This window comes from Dama dama, chromosome 7 (genome assembly GCF_033118175.1).
Source record: "Dama dama isolate Ldn47 chromosome 7, ASM3311817v1, whole genome shotgun sequence".
Lineage (NCBI taxonomy): Eukaryota > Metazoa > Chordata > Mammalia > Artiodactyla > Cervidae > Dama > Dama dama.
The window spans coordinates 11,276,540-11,302,553 of NC_083687.1; the positions used below are offsets into that span (position 1 = coordinate 11,276,540).

The 26,014-nt window shown below is 40.5% G+C and overlaps 1 protein-coding gene and 1 pseudogene across 7 annotated transcripts in view; one reads left to right on the forward strand and one right to left on the reverse strand.

Moving 5' to 3' along the window:
* The window catches only part of ILRUN (inflammation and lipid regulator with UBA-like and NBR1-like domains), a 109,647-nt gene that overhangs the window by 17,967 nt on the left and 65,666 nt on the right, over positions 1 to 26,014 (reverse strand). For 5 of the 7 annotated variants that reach the window (XM_061146485.1, XM_061146480.1, XM_061146482.1 and 2 more), the window contains one exon: positions 11 to 339. In XM_061146485.1, coding sequence (XP_061002468.1) covers positions 11 to 339 — 329 coding nt within the window. The remainder of the gene's footprint in view (positions 1 to 10; positions 340 to 26,014) is intronic. The other 2 variants (XM_061146486.1, XM_061146487.1) reach the window with 1 other exon arrangement.
* Positions 22,944 to 23,747, forward strand: LOC133059016 (small ribosomal subunit protein uS14-like; annotated as a pseudogene).

Sequence of the window (26,014 nt, forward strand, 5' to 3'; positions counted from 1 at the left end):
GGGCACCTACCTTACTGTAAGTCACTACTGATAAGTTGTTTGCGTGACTGCTGGGGGACAGATTTACAGAGTTCTCTGAGGGTCTATTCTCATCTTGCTCGGTTTGGTCAGGAGCAGGAGCCCATGTGATTTTGCTGATCGAGTCGAACTCGGAACCCCCAGGGTCTTTTAAGTTGTTTTCATCTGATTGTCGGTTCTTTTGGGGAGAGGCAAACGGGTTGAAGTTTCCTTCTACCTTGCGATGTGGCTGTGTGTTGAACTCCGTTTCAAAAGAGGACAGCTGCTGCGTGACTCCTAAAAGTCCACCCACTTCCACACTGAGAATGACCCAGATGACATCTGAAACAAAAAGGCAACTCGTGTCAACGCCCGGCATACCCTCAAGGCTCAAAGCAGCCATCACAGAGAACCCCAAATACCACCCAAACCACACAAAGAAATGTTCCTCTACATGCTAGTTTAGAAGCTTACTGACAGAATAATCTATTACATTTGCATTGCAAGCAGTTCTACATTTTTAGCAATGTCAAGTTCAAACTCTGGTACATAATCAGTAGAGGTCTGTGGTTGAGACCCATGAAACTATTTGTAAAAAGGTCCTTAGTTGATTTTGATGCATAACCATATTTGGAAATCATTACTCTGAAGAGCAATGATCAATATGTACAAACCCAAAGGCAATATTTCCACAATTACAAGCTCATGGGTTTTGCTTTGTTTTGTAGATTTAACTCAGAAAACTCAGAGCAGGCATAACTCTTGAGTTTATTAAAAAAAAAAAAAAAAAAGTGCCTATAATGACTAGAACTGCAACTTATTAACCACCGCTGGGCAATTTAGAGTGACCACGTATTGTCCAAACTAGGACAACTGAGAGTAAACAAGGTAACTATTAACAGTTCTACCAGGAGGAAGCCAGCACTGACCCTGACATATGAGAACAGATATCACCCTGGCTATTTTCACCATCTATGAGTTGGTTTATGAAGAAGGCTGAGCACCGAAGAATTGATGCTTTCAAACTGTGGTTCTGGAGAAGACTCTTGAGAGTCCGTCCCTTGGACTACAAGGAGATCAAACCAGTCAATGATAAAGGAAATCAACCTTGAATATTCACTGAAAGGACTGATGCTAAAGCTGAAGCTCCAATACTTTGGCCACCTGATGTGAAGAGCTGAATCACTGGAAAAGACCCTGATGCTGGGAAAGATTGAAGTCAGGAGGAGAAAAGGACAACAGAGGATGAGATGGTTGGATGGCATCACTGATTCAATGGCATGAATTTGGGCAAACTCCAGGAGATGGTGATGCACAGGGAAGCCTGGCGTGCTGCAGTCCATGGGGTTGCAAAGAGTTGGACACGACTGAGTGACTCAACATGTTCAAAAGAGATCAAATTCAGTATGCCTCAGGCTTTCTAAAATAATTCAAGTTAACACCAACTTCGCCTTTCTGTCATATATGGAAACTGTACCATCTACACTCAAACCGTAAGAGGTTTGTTTTGAAAGATGCATTGTAGGACTTCTGGTCATAATTCAGTTCTTTATTTTCCTTTCCTTGTCAGCAAGTACTTGTACTCAAGCAACCCTTATGTCACTTAATAATGGCCCCAAAGCGCAAGAGTACTGATGCTGGCCAATTCAGATATGCCAAAGAGAAATCATAACGTGCTTCAACCGAAAAGGTGAAAAGTTTTCAACTGAGTAAGGAAAGAAAAGCAAAACCATACACTGAGGTTGCTAAGACTTACAGTAACAAATCTTCTAATTATGAAACTGTGAAGGAAAAAGGAAACTCAAGCTAGTTTTGCTGTCACACTTAAAACTGCAAAAGTGAGAGCCATAGTGAGTGATAAGTGCTTTGTTAAGATGGAAAAGGTATTAAATTTGGACAATAAGCTATTTTGAAAGAGAGACTACATTCACATAACCTATTACAGTATATTATCTTAACTGTTCAAATATATTATTGTTGACAATCTCTTAATGTGAATAATTTGTAAATTAGGCTTTATCATAGTTAGGTACATATAGGGAAAAACAGTATATATAGGGTTCAGTGCTGTCTGTGGTTTCAGAATCCATACTAGAGATCTCAGAACATATCCCCCCCATAGATAAGTGGGGGACTACTGTATAAATAATATATAAGCCTAGAACAAATACACTAAAAAGGAAATTGAAGAAAACTCCCCTGGGTTATGTTTGTTCTCAATTTTCAATTCTATATTTGAGGAAGGGGATCTTAATTGTCAGCCATAAATAAGTGATTTAAGGTTAGTGATTTGGAAGCTGTATTAAGAACTTGGTTGTATCCAAATAAACTGAGCCAGAGCCGTAGTAAGTGGAGATGTAGTGACATCTACTGTTCACTTCTATAATGAGCAACTCTTTTTACCCATGGTGAAGAGGAAGCTAACGCTGCTAATAACATTAGTATGGATCAGAGGAATGGACATCCATTCCAGATACACTGTTAAAGCAAGTGTGAATCTTTACATAAACTAGTATCATAAAAGCTCAACTTGCTGATTTAACACTGCAAACAAAGACAGGCAGAGTACACTTCATTTAGAAATGTGGAACAGGAGCCAGGAATGGTGGGTCAGAGGACTATCATTCAAGACTTTCATACAAGTTTAATCTCATAAATTGATACGATGTGGCTTTTAAAGAACAATTCAATGGCAGGCAGCCTGAGGGAGACTCATTCTGTGCTCTCTTATTTTGCACTTTCTAACTAAAGGCAACATTTCTTCAATCTATTATTCATTTTTTCCAAGCAAAATGCCTTGTCTTATAGTACATTAATTCCTACTTTTGTTTTTCACCCATCTGTTTACCAAAATCTTCTTGTAAATACATGGTATGTATAGCATACTCGGCTATAGGTCATATGTTTCATTCTCTTAGCTCAGGAAACTCAATGCTTGGGAGAAATAACAGACTTTTCTGAAGGCTATTAGCAGTACGAGACTAATGCTTTGAGAACTAAAGCTTCTTTAATACAACTCACTGAGCCTTAATCATACTTAAGCCATCATACTCTCTTCACTTTGGCTATTTTTCTGTACTGTTCACAGATTCTACATACTAGCTGTAAAAGAAATGTCACCTAATAAGTCCCTGATTTATGAACAACAAATAATAAACGGCCCAGTTCTGATTCTCCAAAGTTACTACCACGATGGATCGTTCTCAAGAGTACCCTATGCCTTCTACATGGTACCATCTGAGACCTCCTCATTCTACCTACAGACCTCACATTTCAGAATGTGTTCATCCCACACAGAGTGTGTGTGCTGTTTTTAATTAAACAAAAGGATGATAAAGAATGGCCCAATAGGCCTATTTCAAAGAGGCTGACCATTTCCAATTCTTGCCAGAGCACCTTAATTACTGAGATTAAAACTGCCAGCCAGGTATTTCACTATCTCTCATTCAAGTATTAAAGCAGGCCCGACCCTGCTTAGCTTCTGAGATCAGAAGAGAACTGGCGCATTCAGGATGGCATGGCCGTATACCAGGTATTTCACTGTCTCTGATGATAAAACCACAGCCATAAGGAACTTTCAGTTCAGTTCAGCCGCTCAGTCGTGTCCGACTCTTTGCGACCCCATGAATCGCAGCACGCCAGGCCTCCCTGTCTATCACCAACTCCCGGAGTTTACTCAAACCCATGTCCATCGAGTCGGTGATGCCATCCAGCCATCTCATCCTCTGTTGTCCCCTTCTCCTCCTGCCCCCAATCCCTCCCAGCATCTAGGAGTTATCTAATGGAACTGTTTCACTTTCTAGATGAAGGATTTGTGGTCTGGAGGTAGAAGTGATGGCCCAAGATCAGACTTCAAGTTAGAAGTTGACCACGATGATGATCAAGACTTAGCTCTTAGTATAGCTTTTTAAACCCACACTTCTTTCTTCCCCACAGGAATTTGGGAACCAAGTGTCTAAGGAATGAAAGCTTTAGTTAAGTCAGTACCATTTCCATAATATCTTTACTGACAGACATATGATCTTTGGCACTAATAACAAGAATGGGTCAACAGGATGTCCTAGAAAAGTAGCCAAGAAAATAAAACCAAGTATCAAGCCTAAACAGTCAAGACTTACTGAGCAAATGGAGAAACTGAGTTTAGATGTCTTGCCACAAGGCAATTTTTTAAAAAGCATCTGAGTCAGAACTTTGGGGCGAGAAGGTGCTGCAAATCTTATTTCCTTCAACTTGTCTCTTTTACATATAATAAAAGCTTTACTAGTAAGTATAAACTTTTAATAAGTCTATACTTCTTCTTGTAGAAATGTGTAATAAATTACTGAAGAGAGAACATAAACTTTTAGACTATCAGAAGTGTGGAGTAGAATGGAAACATTAAACTTGGAGACAAAATCCATCATCTTAATCAATCATGCTGACATACAAACACATCCCAGATTAAAGAATATGAAAAACACTTAAATCACATCATCGTAAAAGTACACAAGAACCTATGATTTGTCCACTAAAATAGAAATAGTTAAAAAATTAGTACAATATTAGAACTGGTAAACTTGTTTCTTGTGGAAATATAGGTTACAATGTATTTATAGTACAGGAATAGGTATAGTGGGTTGAATATAAGTAAATGGATAGTGGGGTGCAAGGTTTTTCATTATGGAAGAAGGATGTTACAGTAAAGCAAGCAAAGCTGTGGTACTGGATTAAAGTCAGACACATCAATATAAAGTCACCGTTATCCTAATATATATGCAAATAAAGAAACAGAAACAATTAGACATGTCTGTATACAAGGAGTAGTAGGCATACCTATACCACCTAGCTCTAACCACTAAGGTGACCTAGAAACAATGACACCCCAGGAGCAATGGACTCACCTGGTGCTCAGTGGTTTCTAAGTACTATTCTCTAATTAAAAAAAAACAGATGTGAACGCTGAGCAAACTCCACAAAACAACTATTGATTGCTAGCAGAGGACATCAGGCACCCAGAAAAGCAGCCCATTGTCTTCGAAAGGAGGTATGACAAAATATAAAAGATAAAACGAGAGACAAAAGAGTTAGGGACGGAAATCCGCCCAGGGAAGGGAGTCCTAATAGAGGAAGTTTCCAAACACCAGGAAACCCTCTCACCTGCGGGTCTGGAGGAAGTTTTTGAATCTCGGAGGGCAACCTAATCGGGAGGAAAAATAAATAAAACCCACAGATTACATGCCTAAAAGCAATTCCCAGCAGAAAAGTACCCCAGACTCTCGCATCCGCAACCAGCAAGTGGGGGCTGAACGGAGAAGAGCTGGCGGCATTGCTTAGGGTAAGGACCAGGCCCGAAGGCCCTGAGGGCAATCGGAGGGAGCTAACGCAAGATAGCAACTTAAACTGTGGGATAGCAAGAGAGAGAGAACTAACCTGCGAAAAGCCCTAACTGAAGGCGCTGCCGGAAGGACTAAGCAATCCCAGAGAAGAGCTAGCCGGCTGCGGACCAGCCCATCCCCCACCAGAGGCAGGAGGCAGGGGGGAGGGCAAAGGAGAAACTTGGCTCCAAAGATGGCACCCCCTACCAAACTACAAACAGGCTTCCAGTCTCTAACCAAAGACTTCCTGAGAATCCGGATGGTTGACATCTGCCAGGAGGGTCACAGCCAGAGATCAGCTCCCCAGAAGAGACACAAGGTGCACCAGACCGCGCGGAAACTGAGGCTGGGGTCGCGGAGGGGAGAAGGCACACTGCACCGGGGGAGAGTGCGCTCAAGCTCCTGGCTGCCCGAGCTGCTCGGGAGGGGGAAGGCACAAAACGCAGGCCCAACCGAGTCTGCACTTTTGTGGAGTACTCGAAAACCTGAACCTGAGCAGCTTGGGCCTGGAAAGTGCACGCAACTCAGGGCCCGCTCCCTGTAGAGCAGCCTGGAGCTTGAGCAGTGTAGATGGGGAAAGCACAAACGCCGTGAGCGGAGGCAAACCCAGTGTGGCCGGAACACTGCGAGTGCTCCCTACACACACCAGTGATATTTGTCTGCAGCGCCCCCACCTCCCCGCAGCACAACTGAACAAGCGAACCTAAACAAGAGACCACCTCTGCCCGCTTGTGTCAGGGCGGAAACTAGACACTGAAGAGACCGGCAAACAGAAGCCAAATAAACAGAGGGAACCGCTTCAGAAAGGACCGGTGCAACAGATTAAAATCCCTGTAGGTAACACCGACTACACTGGAAGGGGCCAATAGATATCGGGAAGTGTAAGCTGGAACAAGGAGCTATCTGAAACTGAACCCACACTGCCCGCAACAGCTCCAGAGAAATTCCTAGATATATTTTTACTATTATTATTTTTTTTTAATAAAAGAAAATTTTTTTTCTTTTTTTTAAAAGTCCTCTATTACTCCTTAATTTTCATCTTTATAACCCACTATAACCTTGCAAAAAAAAAGGGGGGGGACCCTATTTTTAAAGTGAACTTCATATATATTTCTCAATTAAAAAAAAAATATTGTATTTTTAAGAGTCTAACCTCTACTGTAGATTTTTAATCTTTGTTTTTCAGTATTTGACATCAATTTTGGACATTTAAGAATCCAACCTTCAGTACCCATTTTTACTCAGGAGTGTGATTACTGGTTTGATTACTCTCTCCCCCTTTTGACTCTCCTTTTTCTCCCCCAGATCACCTCTATTTCCTCCCTCCCCCTTCTCTTTTCAATCCAATTCTGTGAATCTCTGTTAGTGTTCCGGCCTGCGGAGAACACTTAGGGAACAGAGTACTGCCTAGATCTGTCTTTCTTCTCTTGAATCCCCCTTTTTCTCCTCCTGCTCACCTCTATCTCCCTCCTCCCTCTCCTCTTCTTCATGTAACTCTGTGAACCTCTCTAGGTGTCCCTCACTGTGGAGACTCTTTTCACCAATAACCTAGAAGTTTTATTATCAGTGCTGTATGGAGGGAGAAGTCTTGAGCCTACTGGAAGAATAAGACTGAAATCCAGAGGCAAGAGGCTTAAGCCCAAAACCTGAGAACACCAGAGAACTCATGACTACAGGGAACATTAATTAATAAGAGATCATCCAAAGGCCTCCATACCTACACTGAAACCAACTACCACCCAAGAGCCAATAAGTTCCAGAGCAAGACATACCATGCAAATTCTCCAGCAATGCAGGAACATAACCCTGAGCGTCAATATACAGGCTGCCCAAAGTCACACCAAACCCATAGACCCATCTCAAAACTCACTATTGGACACTCCATTGCACTCCAGAGAGAAGAAATCCAGCTCCACCCGCCAGAACACCGACACAAGCTTCCTTAACCAGGAAACCTTGACAAGCCAATCGTCCAACCCCACCCACTGGGAGAAGCCTCCACAATAAAAAGGAACCACAGGCTACCAGAATACAGAAAGGCCACCCCAAACACAGCAATCTAAATAAGAAAGGCCACCCCAAACACAGCAATCTAAATAAGATTAAAAGGCAGAGGAATACCCAACAGGTAAAGGAACATGAAAAATGCCCAACAAGCCAAACAAAAGAAGAGGAGATAGGGAATCTACCTGAAAAAAAATTTAGAATAATGATAATAAAAATGATACAAAATCTTGAAAACAAAATGGAGTAACATAAATAGCCTGGAGACAAGGATTGAGAAGATGCAAGAAATGTTTAACAAGGACCTAGAAAAAATAAAAAAGAGTCAATTAAAAATGGATAATGCAATAAATGAGATCAAAAACACTCTGGAGGGAACCAACAGTAGAATAATGGAGGCAGAAGATAGGATAAGTGAGGTAGAAGATAAAATGGTGGGAAAAAATGAAGCAGAGAGGAAAAAAGAAAAAAGAATCCAAAGAAATGAGGACAACCTCAGGGACCTCTGGGACAATGTGAAATGCCCCAAAATTCGAATCATGGGAGTCCCAGAAGAAGAAGACAAAAAGAAAGGCCATGAGAAAATACTTGAGGAGATAATAACTGAAAACTTCCCTAAAATGGGGAAGGAAATAGTTACACAAGTCCAAAAAACCCAGAGAGTCCCAAACAGGATGAACCCAAGGTGAAACACTCCAAGACACATATTAATCAAATTAACAAAGATCAAACACAAAGAACAAATACTAAAAGCAGCAAGGGAGAAACAACATATAACACACAAGGGGATTCCCATAAGGATAACAGCTGATCTACCAACAGAAACTCTTCAGGCCAGAAGGGAATGGCAGGACATACTTAAAGTAATGAAAGAGAATAACCCACAACCCAGATTACTGTACCCAGCAAGGATCTCATTCAGATATGATGGAGAATTCAAAAGCTTTACAGACAAGCAAAAGCTGAGACAATTCAGCACCACCAAACCAGCTCTTCAACAAATGCTAAAGGATCTTCTCTAGACAGGAAACACAACAGCCCAAAACCTATGGGACACGATAAAAGCAGTGCTAAGGAGAAGGTTCATAGCATTACAGGCTTACCTCAAGAAACAAGAAAAAAGTCAAATAAATAACCTAACTCTACATCTAAAGCAACCAGAGAAGGAAGAAATGAAGAACCCCAGGGTTAGTAGAAGGAAAGAAATCTTAAAAATTAGGGCAGAAATAAATGCAAAAGAAACAAAAGAGACCATAGCAAAAATCAACAAAGCTAAAAGCTGGTTTTTTGAAAAGGTAAACAAAATTGACAAACCGTTAGCCAGACTCATCAAGAAACAAAGGGAGAAGACCCAAATCAACAAAATTAGAAATGAAAATGGAGAGATCACAATAGACAACACTGAAATATAAAGGATCATAAGAGACTACTACCAGCAGCTATGTGCCAATAAAATGGACAACTTGGAAGAAATGGACAGATTCTTGGAAAAGTATAACTTTCCAAAACTGAACCAGGAAGAAACAGAAGATCTTAACAGACCCATCACAAGCACGGAAATCGAAACTGTAATCAGAAATCTTCCAGCAAACAAAAGCCCAGGACCAGATGGCTTCACAGCTGAATTCTATCAAAAATTTAAAGAAGAGCTAACACCTATCTTACTCAAACTCTTCCAGAAAATTGCAGAAGAAGGTAAACTCCCAAACTCATTTTATGAGGCCACCATCACCCTAATACCAAAACCAGACAAAGATATCACAAAAAAAGAAAACTATAGGCCAGTATCACTGATGAACATAGATGCAAAAATCCTTAACAAAATTCTAGCAAACAGAATCCAACAACATATTAAAAAGATCATACATCATGACCAAGTGGGCATTATCCCAGGAATGCAAGGATTCTTTAATATGTGCAAATCAATCAATGTAATATACCACATTAACAAATTGAAAGATAAAAACCATATTATCTCAATAGATGCAGAAAAAGCCTTTGACAAAATTCAACATCCATTTAGGATAAAAACTCTCCAGAAAGCAGGAATAGAAGGAACACACCTCAACATAATAAAAACTATATATGACAAACCCACAGCAAACAGTATCCTCAATGGTGAAAAATTGAAAGCATTTCCCCTAAAGTCAGGAACAAGACAAGGGTGCCCACTCTCACCACTACCATTCAACATAGTTTTGGAAGTGTTGGCCACAGCAATCAGAGAAGAAAAAGAAATAAAAGGAATCCAGATAGGAAAAGAAGAAATAAAACTCTCACTGTTTGCAGACGACATGATCCTCTACATAGAATACCCTAAAGACTCTACCAGAAAATTACTAGAGCTAATCAATGAATATTGTAAAGTTGCAGGATAGAAAATTAACACACAGAAATCCCTTGCGTTCCTATACACTAACAATGAGAAAACAGAAGGAGAAATTAAGGAAACAATTTCATTCACCATTGCAACAAAAATAAAAATACTTAGGAGTATATCTACCTAAAGAAACGAAAGACCTATATATAGAAAACTATAAGACACTGATGAAAGAAATCAAAGAGGACACAGACAGATGGAGAAATATACCGTGTTCATGAATTGGAAGAATCAATATTGTGAAAATGAGTATACTATCCAAAGCAATCTATAGATTCAATGCAATCCCTATCAAGCTAGTTTTCACAGAACTAGAACAAATAATTTCACAATTTGTATGGAAATACAACAAACCTCGAATAGCCAAAGCAATCTTGAGAAAGAAGAATGGAACTGGAGGAATCAACCTGCCTGACTTCAGGCTCTACTACAAAGCCACAGTCATCAAGACAGTATGGTACTGGCACAAAGACAGAAATATAGATCAATGGAACAGAATAGAAAGCTCAGAGATAAATCCATGTACCTATGGACACCTTATCTTCGACAAAGGAGGCAGGAATATACAATGGAGAAAAGACAACCTCTTTAAAACAAGTGGTGCTGGGAAAACTGGTCACCCACTTGTAAAAGAATGAAACTAGAACACTTTCTAACACCATACACAAAAATAAACTCAAAATGGATTAAAGATCTAAATCTAAGACCAGAAACTATAAAACTCCTGGAGGAGAACACAGGCAAAGCACTCTCTGACATAAATCACAGCAGGATCCTCTATGACCCACCTCCCAGAATATTGGAAATAAAAGCAAAAATAAACAAATGGGACCTAATTAAACTTAAACGCTTTTGCACAACAAAGGAAACTATAAGCAAGGTGAAAAGACAGCCTTCAGAGTGGGAGAAAGTAATAGCAAACGAAGAAACAGACAAAGGAATAATCTCAAAAATATACAAGCAACTCCTGCAACTCAATTCCAGAAAAATAAATGACCCAATCAAAAAATGGGCCAAAGAACTAAACAGACATTTCTCCAAAGAAGACATACAGATGGCTAACAAACACATGAAAGGATGCTCAACATCACTCATTATCAGAGAAATGCAAATCAAAAGCACAATGAGGTACCACTACACGCCAGTCAGGATGGCTGCTATCCAAAAGTCTACAAGCAATAAATGATGGAGAGGGTGTGGAGAAAAGGGAACCCTCTTACACTGTTGGTGGGAATGCAAACTAGTACAACCACTGTGGAGAACAGTGTGGAGATTCCTTTAAAAGCTGGAAACAGAACTGCCATGTGACCCAGCAATCCCACTTCTGGGCATACACACCGAGGAAACCAGATCTGAAAGAGACATGTGCACCCCAATGCTCATCGCAGCACTGTTTACAATAGCCAGGACATGGAAGCAACCTAGATCCCCATCAGCAGACAAATGGAGAAGAAAGCTATGGTACATATACACAATGGAATATTACTCAGCCATTAAAAAGAATACATTTGAATCAGTTCTAATGGGATGGATGAAACCGGAGCCCATTATACAGAGTGAAGTAAGCCAGAAAGATAAAGACCAATACAGTATACTAACGCATATATATGGAATTTAAAAAGATGGTAACGATAACCCTATATGCAGGACAGAAAGAGACACAGATGTATAGAACAGACCTTTGGACTCTGTGGGAGAAGGCAAGGGTGGGATGATCTGAGAGAATAGCATTGAAACATGTATATTATCAAGTGTGAAACAGATCGCCTCCCCAGGTTGGATGTATGAGACAAGTGCTCAAGGCTGGTGCACTGGAAAGACCCAGAGGGATGGGATGGGGAGGGAGGTGGGAGGGGGGATCAGGATAGGGAACACATGTAAATCCATGGCTGATTCATGTCAATGTATGGCAAAAACCACTACAATATTGTAAAGGAATTAGCCTCCAACTAATAAAAATAAATGAAAAAATTAAAAAAATAAAATAAAAAACCAAGGGCTTCTTGGAGAAATGGCTAATTCTAGGGTTCGGGCATGGAAAATTTAAGAAAAGCCTGGAACATCTTGTTGCACCAGAAAGTAAGGAAGTGCTCAAAACACAAAAGGACTGGGCATGTTACAGGGATACAGGAGCCATCTGAAAGAGCTCCCTCTGGAGCTGGAACAACTTGGGCAACAAAATAATGCAGCACTCACTGCACTGTAATTCCAACTATAAAATAAGTATACATAGGTTCATAGTTCTATAAATAAATGAGGGAGAAGAAACAAACTTCCTTACAAAAGAATTCCAAATAATACACACACACACACACACATATATAATATATAAAGATACTTTCCTTTCCAAGAGGTGCAGCTTAATTCTATACACCCTTCCCAACCCACTCTATCTTAGCGTAGGGAAAGAGAAAAGGATTAACTTTACGGTGGAGAAACTGGCAAACAAACTACTTAAACGAAGTGACCACGGTTAGTTCCATCAGAGATATTACGCAAATATCAAGTACCCTCACCTCGCCCGCAGGGCACTTCAGGGCACTTCATTTTCCTAGTATTCTTTCCTAAACCTGTAACATCAGTCCAATCATGTGGAAAACATCAGACAAGCTCAGACTGGAGGACATTATAAAGGACAGTTTATATAAAGCATACTTGCCAGTATTCCTCGAAACTATCAGGGGATATGAAAAACATGGAAAGACAGAAACTGTCACAGACCAGAGGGGACTGGGACACATGACCACCAAGCATAACATGGGACTCTAGTTTCTGGAACAGAAGGATTTCTGAAACAGAAAGTTTGGAAAAAATGATGAAATACGAAGTCGGGAGTTGAGTTCATAGTAAGGTAGCGACATTGATGCCTTCATACTAGCAAGAGTGTCATGATTATGTAAGATGCTAACAATGGGGCAAACTGGGTACATGGGAACTCTGTTCATCTCTGAAACTTTACTGTAAATCTAAAAATTGTTACAAGTTTACTAAAATAAATTAGTATAGTATTTTAAAAGTGTGTTTTCACACATTAGCAGGTAAAGTTGTAACAAAGTCAACACTAACAGTTCTCTCTGTAGTGAAGTGACTGAGGAGAGGGCTGTGATCCACAGGGGTAGAACAAGCTGCAGCAGGGCAGGCAGGAGGGGCCATCACTCACTCAGCTCTTCAGGGGCCTCAAAAGGACCATCTCATCAACTGGACACGAGCCACTCCCACCTGTGGGCAGATCTCACCCTTCCAGGTCAACCTCTTCTCAGCAGTGCAGTAAGGGCATTATGGTCTTCAAATGGGAACAGCAAGGACTGCACAAATGAACCAGCCTGATGTGGATACTGGGCTGAAACTGCCTAATTCCAGAGCCTGCCTGTGCCCCACACAAGATGCAAATGGAAGCCATGGAAAGCAAGTGATAAACTGCTGCATTAATAGGTTCTACTTGTTCTGGGTTCCCAAGGGAAAAGGGTTGGAGGCTTTGGAACGTACCACTTTCAAAGATCCATTAAATAAGGACACCTCAAAGTAATTCCAACTGTGACTAGGACTGAAATCTCAATAGTCTTCTGAGCTCTAGAACAACTGCCTTGGGCTTAACTCCTGAGAGCTGTGAGACAGCACCAGGAGACAAAGGCTGGTCTTAGCCACTGAAGCATCACTACGAACAAAGCTAGTGGAGGCGATGGAATTCCAGTTGAGCTATTTCAAATCCTGAAAGATGATGCTGTGAAAGTGCTGCACTCAATATGCCAGCAAATTTGGAAAACTCAGCAGTGGCCACAGGTCTGGAAAAGGTCAGTTTTCATTCCAATCCCAAAGAAAGGCAATGCCAAAGAATGCTCAAACTACCACACAATTGCACTCATCTCACACGGTAGGAAAGTAATGCTCAAAATTTTCTAAGCCTGGCTTCAGCAATACGTGAACCGTGAACTTCCAGATGTTCAAGCTGGTTTTAGAAAAGGCAGAGGAACCAGAGATCAAATTGCCAACATCCACTGGGATCATCAAAAAAGCAAAGGAGTTCCAGAAAAACATCTATTTCTGCTTTATTGACTATGTCAAAGCCTTTGGCTGTGTGGATCACAATAAACTGTGGAAAATTCTGAAAGAGATGGGAATACCAGACCACCTGACCTGCCTCTTGAGAAACCTATATGCAGGTCAGGAAGCAACAGTTAGAACTGGATGTGGACCAACAGACTGGTTTCAAATAGGAAAAGGAGTATGTCAAGCCTGTATATTGTCACCCTGCTTATTTAACTTATATGCAGAGAACATCATGAGAAACGCTGGGCTGGAGGAAGCACAAGCTGGAATCAAGATTGACGGGAGAAATATCAATAACCTCAGATACGCAGATGACACCACCCTTAACGGCAGAAAGCGAAGAGGAACTAAAAAGCCTCTTGATGAAAGTGAAAAAGAGTGAAAAGGTTGGCTTAAAGCTCAAATTCAGAAAACTCAGATCATGGCATCTGGTCCCGTCACTTCATGGAAAATAGATGGGGAAACAGTGGGAACAGTGTCAGACTTTATTTTTCTGGGCTCCAAAATCACTGCAGATGGTGATTGCAGCCATGAAATTAAAAGACGCTTACTCCTTGGAAGGAAAGTTATGACCAACCTAGACAGCATATTAAAAAGCAGAGACATTACTTGGCCAACAAAGGTCCGTCTAGTCAAGGCTATGGTTTTTCCAGTGGTCATGTATGGATGTGAGAGTTGGACTGTGAAGAAAGATGAGCACCGAAGAATTGATGCTTTTGAACTGTGGTGTTGGAGAAGACTCCTGAGAGTCCCTTGGACTGCAAGGAGGTCCAACCAGTCCATCCTAAAGGATCTCAGCCCTGGGTGTTCATTGGAAGGACTGATGTTGAAGCTGAAACTCCAATACTTTGGCCACCTGATGCGAAGAGTTGACTCATTGGAAAAGACCCTGATGCTGGGAGGGATTGGGGGCAGGAGGAGAAGGGAACGACAGAGGATGAGATGGCTGGATGGCATCACCGACTCAATGGACATGAGTTTGAGTAATGGACTTCGGGAGTTGGTGATAGACAGGGAGGCCTGGTGTGCTGCGATTCATGGGGTCGCAAAGAGTTGGACACGACTGAGTGACTGAACTGAACTGAGATTTGAATTTGGAGGCTGCAAATTCAAACCCTTCCTAAAGCTCAACTCATCTTCAAAGCACTACAGGAACCCCATACTTCTCCCTGAGGATTAAGAAACCACTTGGGTCTATAGAGATAAACAGGCTCTAGTCAGCTGCTGGGCTATGCGCCATGGGGGCTCATATTTCACTTCCAGAGTAGGAAGGCTGGGTGTGCGCTGCCTGGCTTCAGTGAGAAAAGTTTGGAAGGGAGAGTCTGCGCACTGAAACAAACTTTTAGGAGGTAGCGCAAAGGTCGGCATTACAGCAGGTCTCAACATCTCTGTCTGTCTCTGCCCAGCCTCAACCTCCAGACTGTATTTCCATACTCTTTACCCTGCACACGCTTTGCTCCCGCGACACCTGCCCAGGCACTTAGATACCTTCACTATTAACACAACAGCTGCCTTAGCCTCTACAGGGGGGAGAAGGGAGAGCCAAGCTCCAGCTCATCCATTCCTCACAGGCCACTCTTGATTTCTGGGGCCCAGGCACCGTCTACAGCAGTGACTGCCACAGGGCTGCCTCTACTCAACTCTGCCTCCCTCCCCATCCTCACTCCCCTCCATCTTGCCACAGTGTGTAGTAAAAATGTATCCCTTAGTTTCACATTTTCTCAGGAATTTCTTTTAAAAATTTACTTTTAATGGGAAGATAACTGCTTTACAGTATGGTGTTAGTTTCTGCCACACACCAACAAGAACCAGCCATAGGTATACATATGTGCTCTCCCTCCTGAACCTCCGTCCCACCTCTCCAGGTCATCACAGAGCCCCAGTCTGAGTTCCTTGAATCATACTGCACATTTCCACTGGCTATCTATTTTACATATGGTAGTGTATCTGCTTCCATGCTGCTCTCTCAATTCATCCCACCCTCTCCTCCCACTTCCCTTTGTCCCTAAGTCTGATCTCTGTGTCCGCATCTCCACTGATGCCCAGCAAACAGGTTCGTTAACAGTCCCCAAGCAGCAGGAGGAAATAAACTGCAAGTGGCAGATGGTTTTTTTTTCTTTTCTCTTCTAATCCTGTGTTGTCAAGGCACCTGGTTCCACCTGAACTGACTACTACTACTGCTGCTGCTGCTAAGTCACTTCAGTCGTGACCGACTCTGTGCGACCCCATCCCTGGGATTCTCCAGGCAGGAACACTGGAGTGGGTTGCCATTTCCTTCTCCAATGCATAAAAGTGAAAAGTGAAAGGGAAGTTGCTCAGCCATGTCCGACTCTTCGCGACCCCATGGACTGCAGCCTACCAGGCTCCTCCGTCCATGGGATTTTCCAGGCAAGGGTACTGGAGTGGGGTGCCATTGCCTTCTCTGCCACCTGAACTTAACTTCATCTCAAATCTTGAGCTAACCAGTGCGTTTTTCTCATGGAAATAATCTTCCTTAAGGGAGGAGAAGGGGACGACAGAGGATGAGACAGTTGGATGGCATCACAGACTCAATGGACATGAGTTTGAGCAAGCTCCAGGAGTTGGTGATGGACAGGGAGGCCTGGTGTTCTGCAGTCCATGGGGTCACAAAGAGTCGGACACAACTGAGCAACTGAACTGAACTGAAGCTATGTTAATGAACTATGTATTTGCTTGAAAATGTGCCTTTCTTCAAGATTCATGTCAACTGTTTTATGGCCGGGGATGACTCACCTTGTGCCAGCGCTACCTCAAAACGCATGCTGTGGGTGAGGGGTCTGGTGCCACTCGGTCAGTTCTGAGGTGTTTCCTTCCTCTAACTAGCAGCTTGCTAGAAGGCAATAACTCCTTGTTAAAAACTAGCAAGGGGGCACTCTTCTGTCCCCTTCAGATGTCTATGTCAGAAACCTTCACTATCTCTTTTATACTTTAATAAAACTTTGCTATACACAAAGCTCTGAGTGATTAAGCCTCGTCACTTGGCTCCAGGTCGAATTCCTCTCCTCCGGAGGCCAAGAATCCCGGCATCCTTCACAGCTCGTAACAGTAACCTTTCAGCACCATCTTTCTAGATCCACATACATGCATTAATATACAATATTTGTTTTTCTCTTTCTGACTTACTTCACTCTTTGTAATAGGCTATAGGTTCATCCACTTCATTAGCACTGAGTCAAATGCATTCCTTTTTACGGTTGAGCAATATTCCATTGTATATACATATCACAGCTTCTTTATCCATTCATCTGTTGATGGACATCTGAGTTGCTTCCATGTCCTTACTACTTCAAATACTGCTGCAGTGAACACTGGGGTACATGTGTCTGTTTCAATTATGGCTTTCTCAGGGTATATGCCCAGAAGTGTGATTGTTGGATCACATGGTAGTTTTATTCCTAGTTTTTTGAGGAATCTCCATACTGTTCTCCATAGTGGCTGTATCAATTTATATTCCCATCAACAGTGCAAGAGGGTTCCCTTTCCCCACATCCTCTCCAGCATTTATTATTTGTAGATTTTTTGATCATGGCCATTCTGACTGGTGTGAGATAAGGAATTTCCTTTTAAAATGAAAACACCTCAATAAGGAACATATTAAGCTACATTAACCTCATCATCAGATTAGCCAACAGGCCTAAGTGCACAAAGGGGAGAAGAAAGAAAAGCCCAGGACAGAGCACTGGAAGCCTGGATGAGACGAGACAGTAAGGGGTATTCAGTGCCCAGAATAGGGAGAGAGGCTCAGAAAGAAAAGCAGACGTGGCAACAACAAAGAGACGATTCATTTTCACAGTTTTTTCAAATCACGCCCTATTTAATAATCACAAGCTTCTGCTGTAACATGGCAGTAGAGGGGCGAGAGCAGGTTTTAGTCGTCATTTAATCTCTTATTTATTTACTTTAGGTCTTAGGAAATAAGGATTCCTACTTCCCAAACCGAGTAAAAATCAGTGCCACGAAATGAAGAGTAAAAACATAAACAGGTCTGAGACAAAAGATAAAAACTGGCTCAGAATGGGGGGAAATTTGCCATTAATTGGGCTTGGAGGATAGACACAGAGAAAGGTAGATACAAAGGTAACAGGAGACACTATTTCTCGCAAGGTCATTCAGCAGCTGTAAAATCTTATACTGACTCTTTCAGTGGCTACTGCTTTCTTACCAATGACGCCCCCAGATGTTACAGCCATCTATTATCACTAAGGCTAACCAACTGCCAAACTGCCCTTCCCCACATCACCCACAGCCTAACTAATCCTCCTCTCTAGCCCTACCTCAGAAACAGCAGCCAATCCAAAATTGAGCCCCCTTCCCCAGAGCCTCTTCTGACTCCTTCAGCAGGAACCCGCGCTTACAGACGCTGCTGACCCCGTCCGCTCTCACAGCTGGCGTCCCCCAGTTCCCCTGGGGTGCCACTCTCACCACACGTCAATCAGTATGCTTTTGTCAGACTCCAGGCTCATTTCACGTGATCTCTGAACCCAGATGCCCTCCTCTGCTCCCACCCCCAGCCTCAACTCCTAGAAGCACAGATTTCCACCCCTTCCTACCAGTCTTCTCTTCTTGTACAACTACCCTCCCCTGAAGTAGGCCTACCACCAGCTGATAACAAAAGGAAAGAAAAGTGAATTCAGGAAGTCAGAAAAAAGAAAGAGAAGGAGGAAACCAAAGAATAAAGGAAAACCAGGGGTATACAGTACTCGAGAAGCCTAGTGACGGAAATAGATGAAGGAGAACAGAATGATTAATGGGACCCAGTGGAGCTGACAAATCACGGAAGTTGAGAACTGAGAACAAAGCACTGGATGTAGCATCATGGAGGTCACTGGTGATTTTGGAAAGAGCAGCAGTTTTGGTGGAGTAGGAGGGACAGAAGCCTGAATGGAAAGAATGCATGAGACTAGGCAAACAGGAGGGAATACCCATTTCTGATACTATCAGGAATGTGAAAAAGAGAAGAGAAATGGGGAAGAAGCTAGAGAAAAATTAATAGTACATTATTAATATATGTAACAGCAAGAAATTTTTTAATCAATCCAACCTATACGTACTTTTTCAAGGCATGTAAAACAATAATGTGTGCCAATATTATGTCTCCAAAGGATTTTTATTTTATATTTGAAGATGTTTTAAATAACTCAGATGTCCATCAATGGAGACTAAGCTAGAAAAATGAAGACATATCTACCAAAGAGAATACACCACAGCCATAAAAAGGAATGAAGATTTCTACACTAATCTCTAGAATATAATTAAGTGAAAAAAAAGTAAGATGTAGATCAGTATCTATAGTTATAACACTTCTCTGTAAGATAAGGGACATATTTACATACATCTCAGCAGATGTATCTGCAAAACAAAACTCTAAATGGACAATCCATAAATGAATAAATAAAAATGAGCACCTATAGGAGGAGCAACAGATTAACTGAAAGAGACAGAATAGAAGGGAGACCTCTGTGTCAATTTCCCAGGATGGTGACTGACACAGGGTAGGAGTGCTCAATAAATATAAAAAAAATTTTTTTTAATTATTTATGCAGAAATACTAGCACTGTAAGTGACATTAAAAAAAATGTTTACTGTGTTACTTTGTTGGAAGACAGAGTCAATGATAAGAATAATGTCTGATGATTGGTGACATCTAACTGTAGTAGAGGACTCTAACAATAACAGTAAAACAGATTTCTTTTATAAAATCTAAGAGTTTATGATACCTATAAAAAGTTTATGATACCTATAGAAAGGATATATAATCTTCAATGCTCCTCATTCATTAGTTTCACCAAAGTAAATAAAGCAATAAACGCTTACTCTTAAAGAACTGCAATTAAAGGTAAGGAATTAAGCATTTAATCTAACCTTATTTGTAGAACTGAATTTCAGGAAAATAAATCATTGTTGATAAAGAAAAGTTTCCTCTCCCCAGAACTACTCCAGCTAATAAATGTGGGGCAAAATTGCCACTCTCTAATCCCTATTTGAAATTATTCAGGCTAATCAATGAACAAAACATTAGGCAAAACGTTGGTTGATGGGGAGGACCTTTGCAGGGATCAGGCTGTTACCACTTGAACCCTTTCATTGATCTCAGCATCACTAAGAGTCAAACAATGTTGAAAAAGAAGAATGGCAGTATCACACTTCTTGATTTCAAATCTTATTACAACAAAACAATAGTAATCCAAATAGTGTAGTATTTACAAATACACATATGGATCATGGAAGAGAATGAAGAGCTCAAAAATAAACCCTCACATTTAAGGTCAAATGATTTTTTACAAGAATACTAAGCATTCAATGGCAAAGGGAAATATTTTCAACAAATGGTGGTAGGAAAACATGCAAAATGATTAATCTGGATCCTTACCTTATACCATATACAAAAATTAAATGGATCAAAGATCTAGACATGAACCTCTTAGAAGAAAAGAGTCATGACACTGGATCTGGAAATAATTTCTTGGATTTGACTCCAAAAGCACCAAAGAAAAAAGATAAATTGGACTACATCAAAATTAAAACGTTTATCCTTCAGGTCATTTATCCATTCTTCTGCCTCAGTTATTCTGCTACGGATCCTTCTAGCATATTATTCATCTGTTTGTTCTTTATTTCTTTTAGGTCTTTGGTAAACATTTCTTGCATCTTCTCAATCTTTGCCTCCATTCTTTATCCAAGATCCAGAATCATTTTCACTATCATTATTCTGAATTCTTTTTCTAGAAGGTTGCCTATCTCCACTTCATTCAGTTGTTTTTCTGGGGTTTTATCTTGTCCCTTCATCTGAGACATAACCTTCTGCTTTAACATGCTGATTGACTTTTTGTAATGTGGTTTTTGTTTTAGTCACTGTGGGACTGTGGTTCTTCTTGCTTCATCTGTCTGCCCTCTGATGGAGGAGGCTAAGACGCTTGTATAAGCTTCCTGATGGGAGGGACTGGTGGTGAGAAAAACTGGGTCTTGCTCTGGTGGGCAGGGCCTTGCTCAGTAAAGCTTTAATCCAACTATCTGCTGATGAGTGGGGTTGGGCTCCCTCCCTGGTATTTTTCCGTCTGAGGCGACCCAACCCTCTGGTTGATGGCAACCTCCAAGGGGGACCTTCCAGGCTGGTGCCCCATTCCTGTGGTGAGCCCCTGCCAATCCACACCTCCTCCACAGGAAACCCTCCAACACTAGCAGGTAGCTTTGGTTTAGTCTCCTGTGGGGGGGGTCACTCCTTTCCTCTGAGTCTTGATGTACATAAGTATTTGTTTGTGCCCTGTAAGACTGGAGTCTGTTTTCCTGGAAATTACTGCTGCAGAACTGAACAAGAAAAAAGAATGAAAAGAAATGAAGACAACCTGAGAGACCTCTGGGACTACATTAAACACACCAACCTTCACACTGTAGGGGTCCCAGAAAGAGATGAGAAAGAAAAAGGACCTGAGAAAGTATTTGAAGAGATAATAGCTGAAAACTTCCCAAACATGGGAAAGGAAATATTCAACCATGTCCAGGAAGCAGAGTCTCAGGCAGGATAAACCAAAGACGGAACACACTGAGACACACCATAATCAAACTAACAAAAATTAAAGACACGGCTGTGCTTAAGTCACTCAGTCGTGTCTAACTCTTTGCTACCCCAAGGACTGTGGCCCGTGAGGCTCCTCTGTCCATGGGGATTCTCCAGGCAAGAATACTAGAGTGGGTTGCCATGCCCTCCTCCGGGGGATCTTCCCAACCCAGGGATCAAACTCAGGTCTCCCACACTGCAGACAGATTCTTTACATCTGAGCCACCAGGGAAGCCCTAAAAAATATTAAAAGCAACAAGGGAAAACAACAAATAACATTCAAGGGAACTCCCTTCAGGCTATCAGCCCATTTCTCAACAGAAACTCTATAAGCCAGAAGGGAATGGCATGATATATTAAAAGCGGTGAAAGGAAAGAACCTACAACCAAGAACACTCTATGGAGCAAGACTCTCCTTCAGATTTGATGAAGAAATCAAAAGCTTTCTAGACAAGCAAAAGTTAAGAGAACTTAGCACCACCAAACCAGTTTTAGAACAAATGCTAAAGGAACTTCTCTAGGCAGGAAACAAGAGGAAAAGACCCACCTACAGAAAATAAACCCAAAACAATTAAGAAAATGATAATAGGATCATACATATTGATAATTACCTTAAATATAAATGGATTAAATGCACCAACCAAAAGACACAGACAGGCTGAGCAGATGTATGCAGGTGGATGTATGCACTTCCACTTACCACATCACTCTGCTTGACCCCCCAAACTATACGTAATTATTTTATATTGTTAGGTTAATCATGTTATCATTGTGACTTGCAATTGTAATTATCTTTTATTTTTTGTCTGGCTATTGACTGTGAAAACTGATAAACACCTTTCACTATTGCAATTATGTAACTATTACTCACAATACCATTGTATCATGATTGGTCAGCAGAAAAATAATAGAATTCTATATTATCAAAACTACCATTTAATAGAAAACTCTGGAATTACTTTTTAAAATCCACATGCATATCAGAATTATCTTGGAATTTTTTGAAAAACACAAATGTCCAGGTATTGCTTTTTTTTTTTCGCCAGAGTTCCAGATATGTTCCTAATGAGAAGCCATGTTTAAAAACAACTGGACTACATGAGAAACTTTTACTTTTTTATCTAGTTTGTTTCACTTTTCTATCTCATATTCAATGCTCCCACTTCATTTAGTTTATGTTTTCCAATTTCTCCATCTCTTTTTTTTTATGTTATTTCTCAAGTCTTTATCAGGCATAGTAGAAAAGCTCTTGTATACATATATATAAATAATATGTATATGTATTTTAGAAAACTTATGAATTTTTGCCTAACTAAAAAATTTTAAGACATTTTGATTCCACTTGTTTGACTTAGTATAAATAGAATGCCAGATTTCTAATTTAAAAAAATAGATATGCAACAAGCAACAAAGGTTATTGTAAAGGACAGGGAACTACAGTCAATATCTTATAATAATCCATAAAGGAAAACAATTTTAAAATAATATATGTGTATATGAATAACTGACTCACAAAAAAAATTCCTACTTTTTTGAAATTTAGTAATGTTTTATCTTTTTGCAAGTTTATCTAAATGTCCTATGGACATCTAGTAATGATGTATGGGACACAAAATTTTAAATACATGTGTGTAGGACATAAGATTAATAAAAACTAATATAAATAGAGATCTACTATATTTAATTATTAATGACATCATTCAAGATGCTCCTATTCTTTTCTGCACTTGATAAAATATTCTCAGAGAAATGTTAACATGTCTCACTATGATTATATATATGTATTTTCCCCTTATATTTCATCTTATTTTGCTTTATATATCTCTATTTCTTTGTTGTTAGTTGTCTAATGTTTTATGATGTCTATCTTCTTTGTGAATTGTGCCTTTTATCAGTAAAAATATTCACCTTTGTTTCATTAAAAATAAACAATGATCCAGGGAAAAAACAATTAAAATGTTTGTGGATCAAATGACACAATCAATAGAGTGCAAAGGGAAACCATGGAATGAAGAAAATACTTACAAATCAATATCTGATAATGGGCAAATACCCAAAATACTGGGTTAGCCAAAAAACTGGTTTGGGTTTTTCTGTTAACATCTTACAGAACTACTTTAAACACTGGCCAATCCAATATATAAAGAACTCCTACAAAATAAAACTCATAACCTGAGTTTAAGATGGGCAAAGGGCCTTTTGCCTGATCGCATCTGAGATAGAAAGATGGGTCACCAGCAGCTCTACTGGAGCCATCCAGGAAGATCAGGCCAGGGTTCTTGCTCTTGCTGCGTCTGCTCAAACCTGCATTGTCTGATCCAAAAATACAGGCTTAATATGCTGTTTCCAACAGTACCTGAAGGATATAGGCTTCATTAAGTTGGACTAAGTCAACTTCCTTGAATGGGTCACCCAGGACATCTACCTTACCACAGAAATTATGTATATTAAAAAAAAAAAAAAAAAAACACCTTTTCAATTATATTTTAATGTGAATGGAATAGTCAACTGACTACAGAAATCTTTTAAAAACTTACTAACTAATCTTCTCAAAGGATTCATCTTCAAAATATGTGACTTATTTTCCCTCAGTTATATAAAAGTATTCATGCTGGGGGGTAAAATGTGCAAAAGGACTTTTGAACAGACAAACTGAAGGACCTAAAAGCAGAGGCAAAGATGATCAGTGTTATTCATCATTAGAGAACTACAAATTACAACTATAATACGATACTATCTCATACTCACTAGGATGGCTACTGTCAAAAAAAAAAAAATAACAAAAACAGAAAATAGTAAGCCTGGACAAGGATGTGGAGAAACTGCCAACTCTTATACCCTGGGGAGAGTAGAATGGTATAGCCACTACGGAAAACAGTATGGCATTTCCTCAAAAAATTAAAAATTTTTGCCACATGGTCCAGCAACCCTCACTTCTAGGTATATACCCAAAAGAACTAAAGGCAGAGTTTCAAAGAGGGATTTGTATACCTGTTTTCATAGCAGCATTATTCATAATACCAAAAGGGAGAAGCAATCCAAGTGTATACATCAATAGATAAATGATTTTAACATGAGGAATATACATACAATGGAATATTATTCAGCCTTATAAAACTGGGAAATTCTGAACCACATTAAAACTTGGATGAACCTTTAAGATGAACTGAAATAAATAGCCAGTCACAAAAGGACAAAAACTGTGATACCACTTATATGAGGTACCTAGAGACAGGAAATAGAAGGGTAGTTGTCAGGGGCTGGAGGGAGAAGGAAAAGAGGAGTTAATATTTAATAGGTCTAAGAGTTTCACTTTTGCAAGAGTTCTGGAGCTAGATGGTGCTGACGGTTGTACAACAATGTGAAAGCCACTGACCTGAATACTTAAAAATGGTTAAGATGGTAAATTGTTATGTGTATTTATTTCACCACAATTAGAACAAACAAAACCCTGAGGTCTAGTAACTTTGAATCAGTAGCTCAGGGTCAATCAGTAATATATTACATGGCAGCATCAAAACCAGAGGTCAGATTTTTTAACTCCTGGACTAGTGCTTTTCCATAACAACATGAAGCACTTCCTCCCTACCTCCCCCTCCTCCCCTCCCCAGTCAGCTTTGAGTGTTCCACCAGCCAGTAAAGAGATAGCACTCAGGGACACAACTATTCCTGGCAAAAAAGATGAAAATATTAACATTCTAATAATTTAAACTGTTATAGCCCACTAATATAACTGAGAAACACTGGGCTGCAAGAAGCACAAGCTGGAATCAAGATTGCTGGGAGAAATATCAATAACCTCAGATATGTAGATGACACCACCCTTATGGCAGAAAGTGAAGAGGAACTAAAAAGCCTCTTGATGAAAGTGAAAGAGGAGAGTGAAAAAGTTGGCTTAAAGCTTAACATTCAGAAAACTAAGATCATGGCATCTGGTCCCGTCACTTCATGGGAAATAGATGGGGAAACAGTGGAAACAGTGTCAGACTTTATTTTTCCGGGCTCCAAAATCACTGCAGATGGTGATTGCAGCCATGAAATTAAAAGATGCTTACTCCTTGGAAGGAAAGTTATGACCAACCTAGATAGCACATTAAAAAGCAGAGACATTACTTTGCCAACAAAGGTCCATCTGGTCAAGGTTATGGTTTATCCAGTGGTCATGTATGGATGTGAGAGTTGGACTGTGAAGAAAGATGAGCACCGAAAATTTGATGCTTTTGAACTATGGTGTTGGAGAAGACTCTTGAGAGTCCCTTGGTCTGGAAGGAGATCCAAACAGTCCATCCTAAAGGAGCTCAGCCCTGGGTGTTCATCGGAAGGACTGATGTTGAAGCTGAAACTCCAGTACTTTGGCCACCTTATGTGAAGAGTTGACTCACTGGAAAAGACCCTGATGCTGGGAGGGATTGGGGGCAAGAGGAGAAGGGGACGACAGAGGATGAGATGGCTGGATGGCATCACCGACTCGATGGACATGGGTTTGAGTAGACTCCAGGAGTTGGTGACGGACAGGGAGGTCTGGCGTGCTGCAGTTCATGGGGTGGCAAAGAGTCGGACATGACTGAGTGACTGAACTGAACTGAATATAACTGAATGCATGATAGTGCAACTGCAGAAAACCAATACAGCCTGAAAATACATTTAAGCAACTTA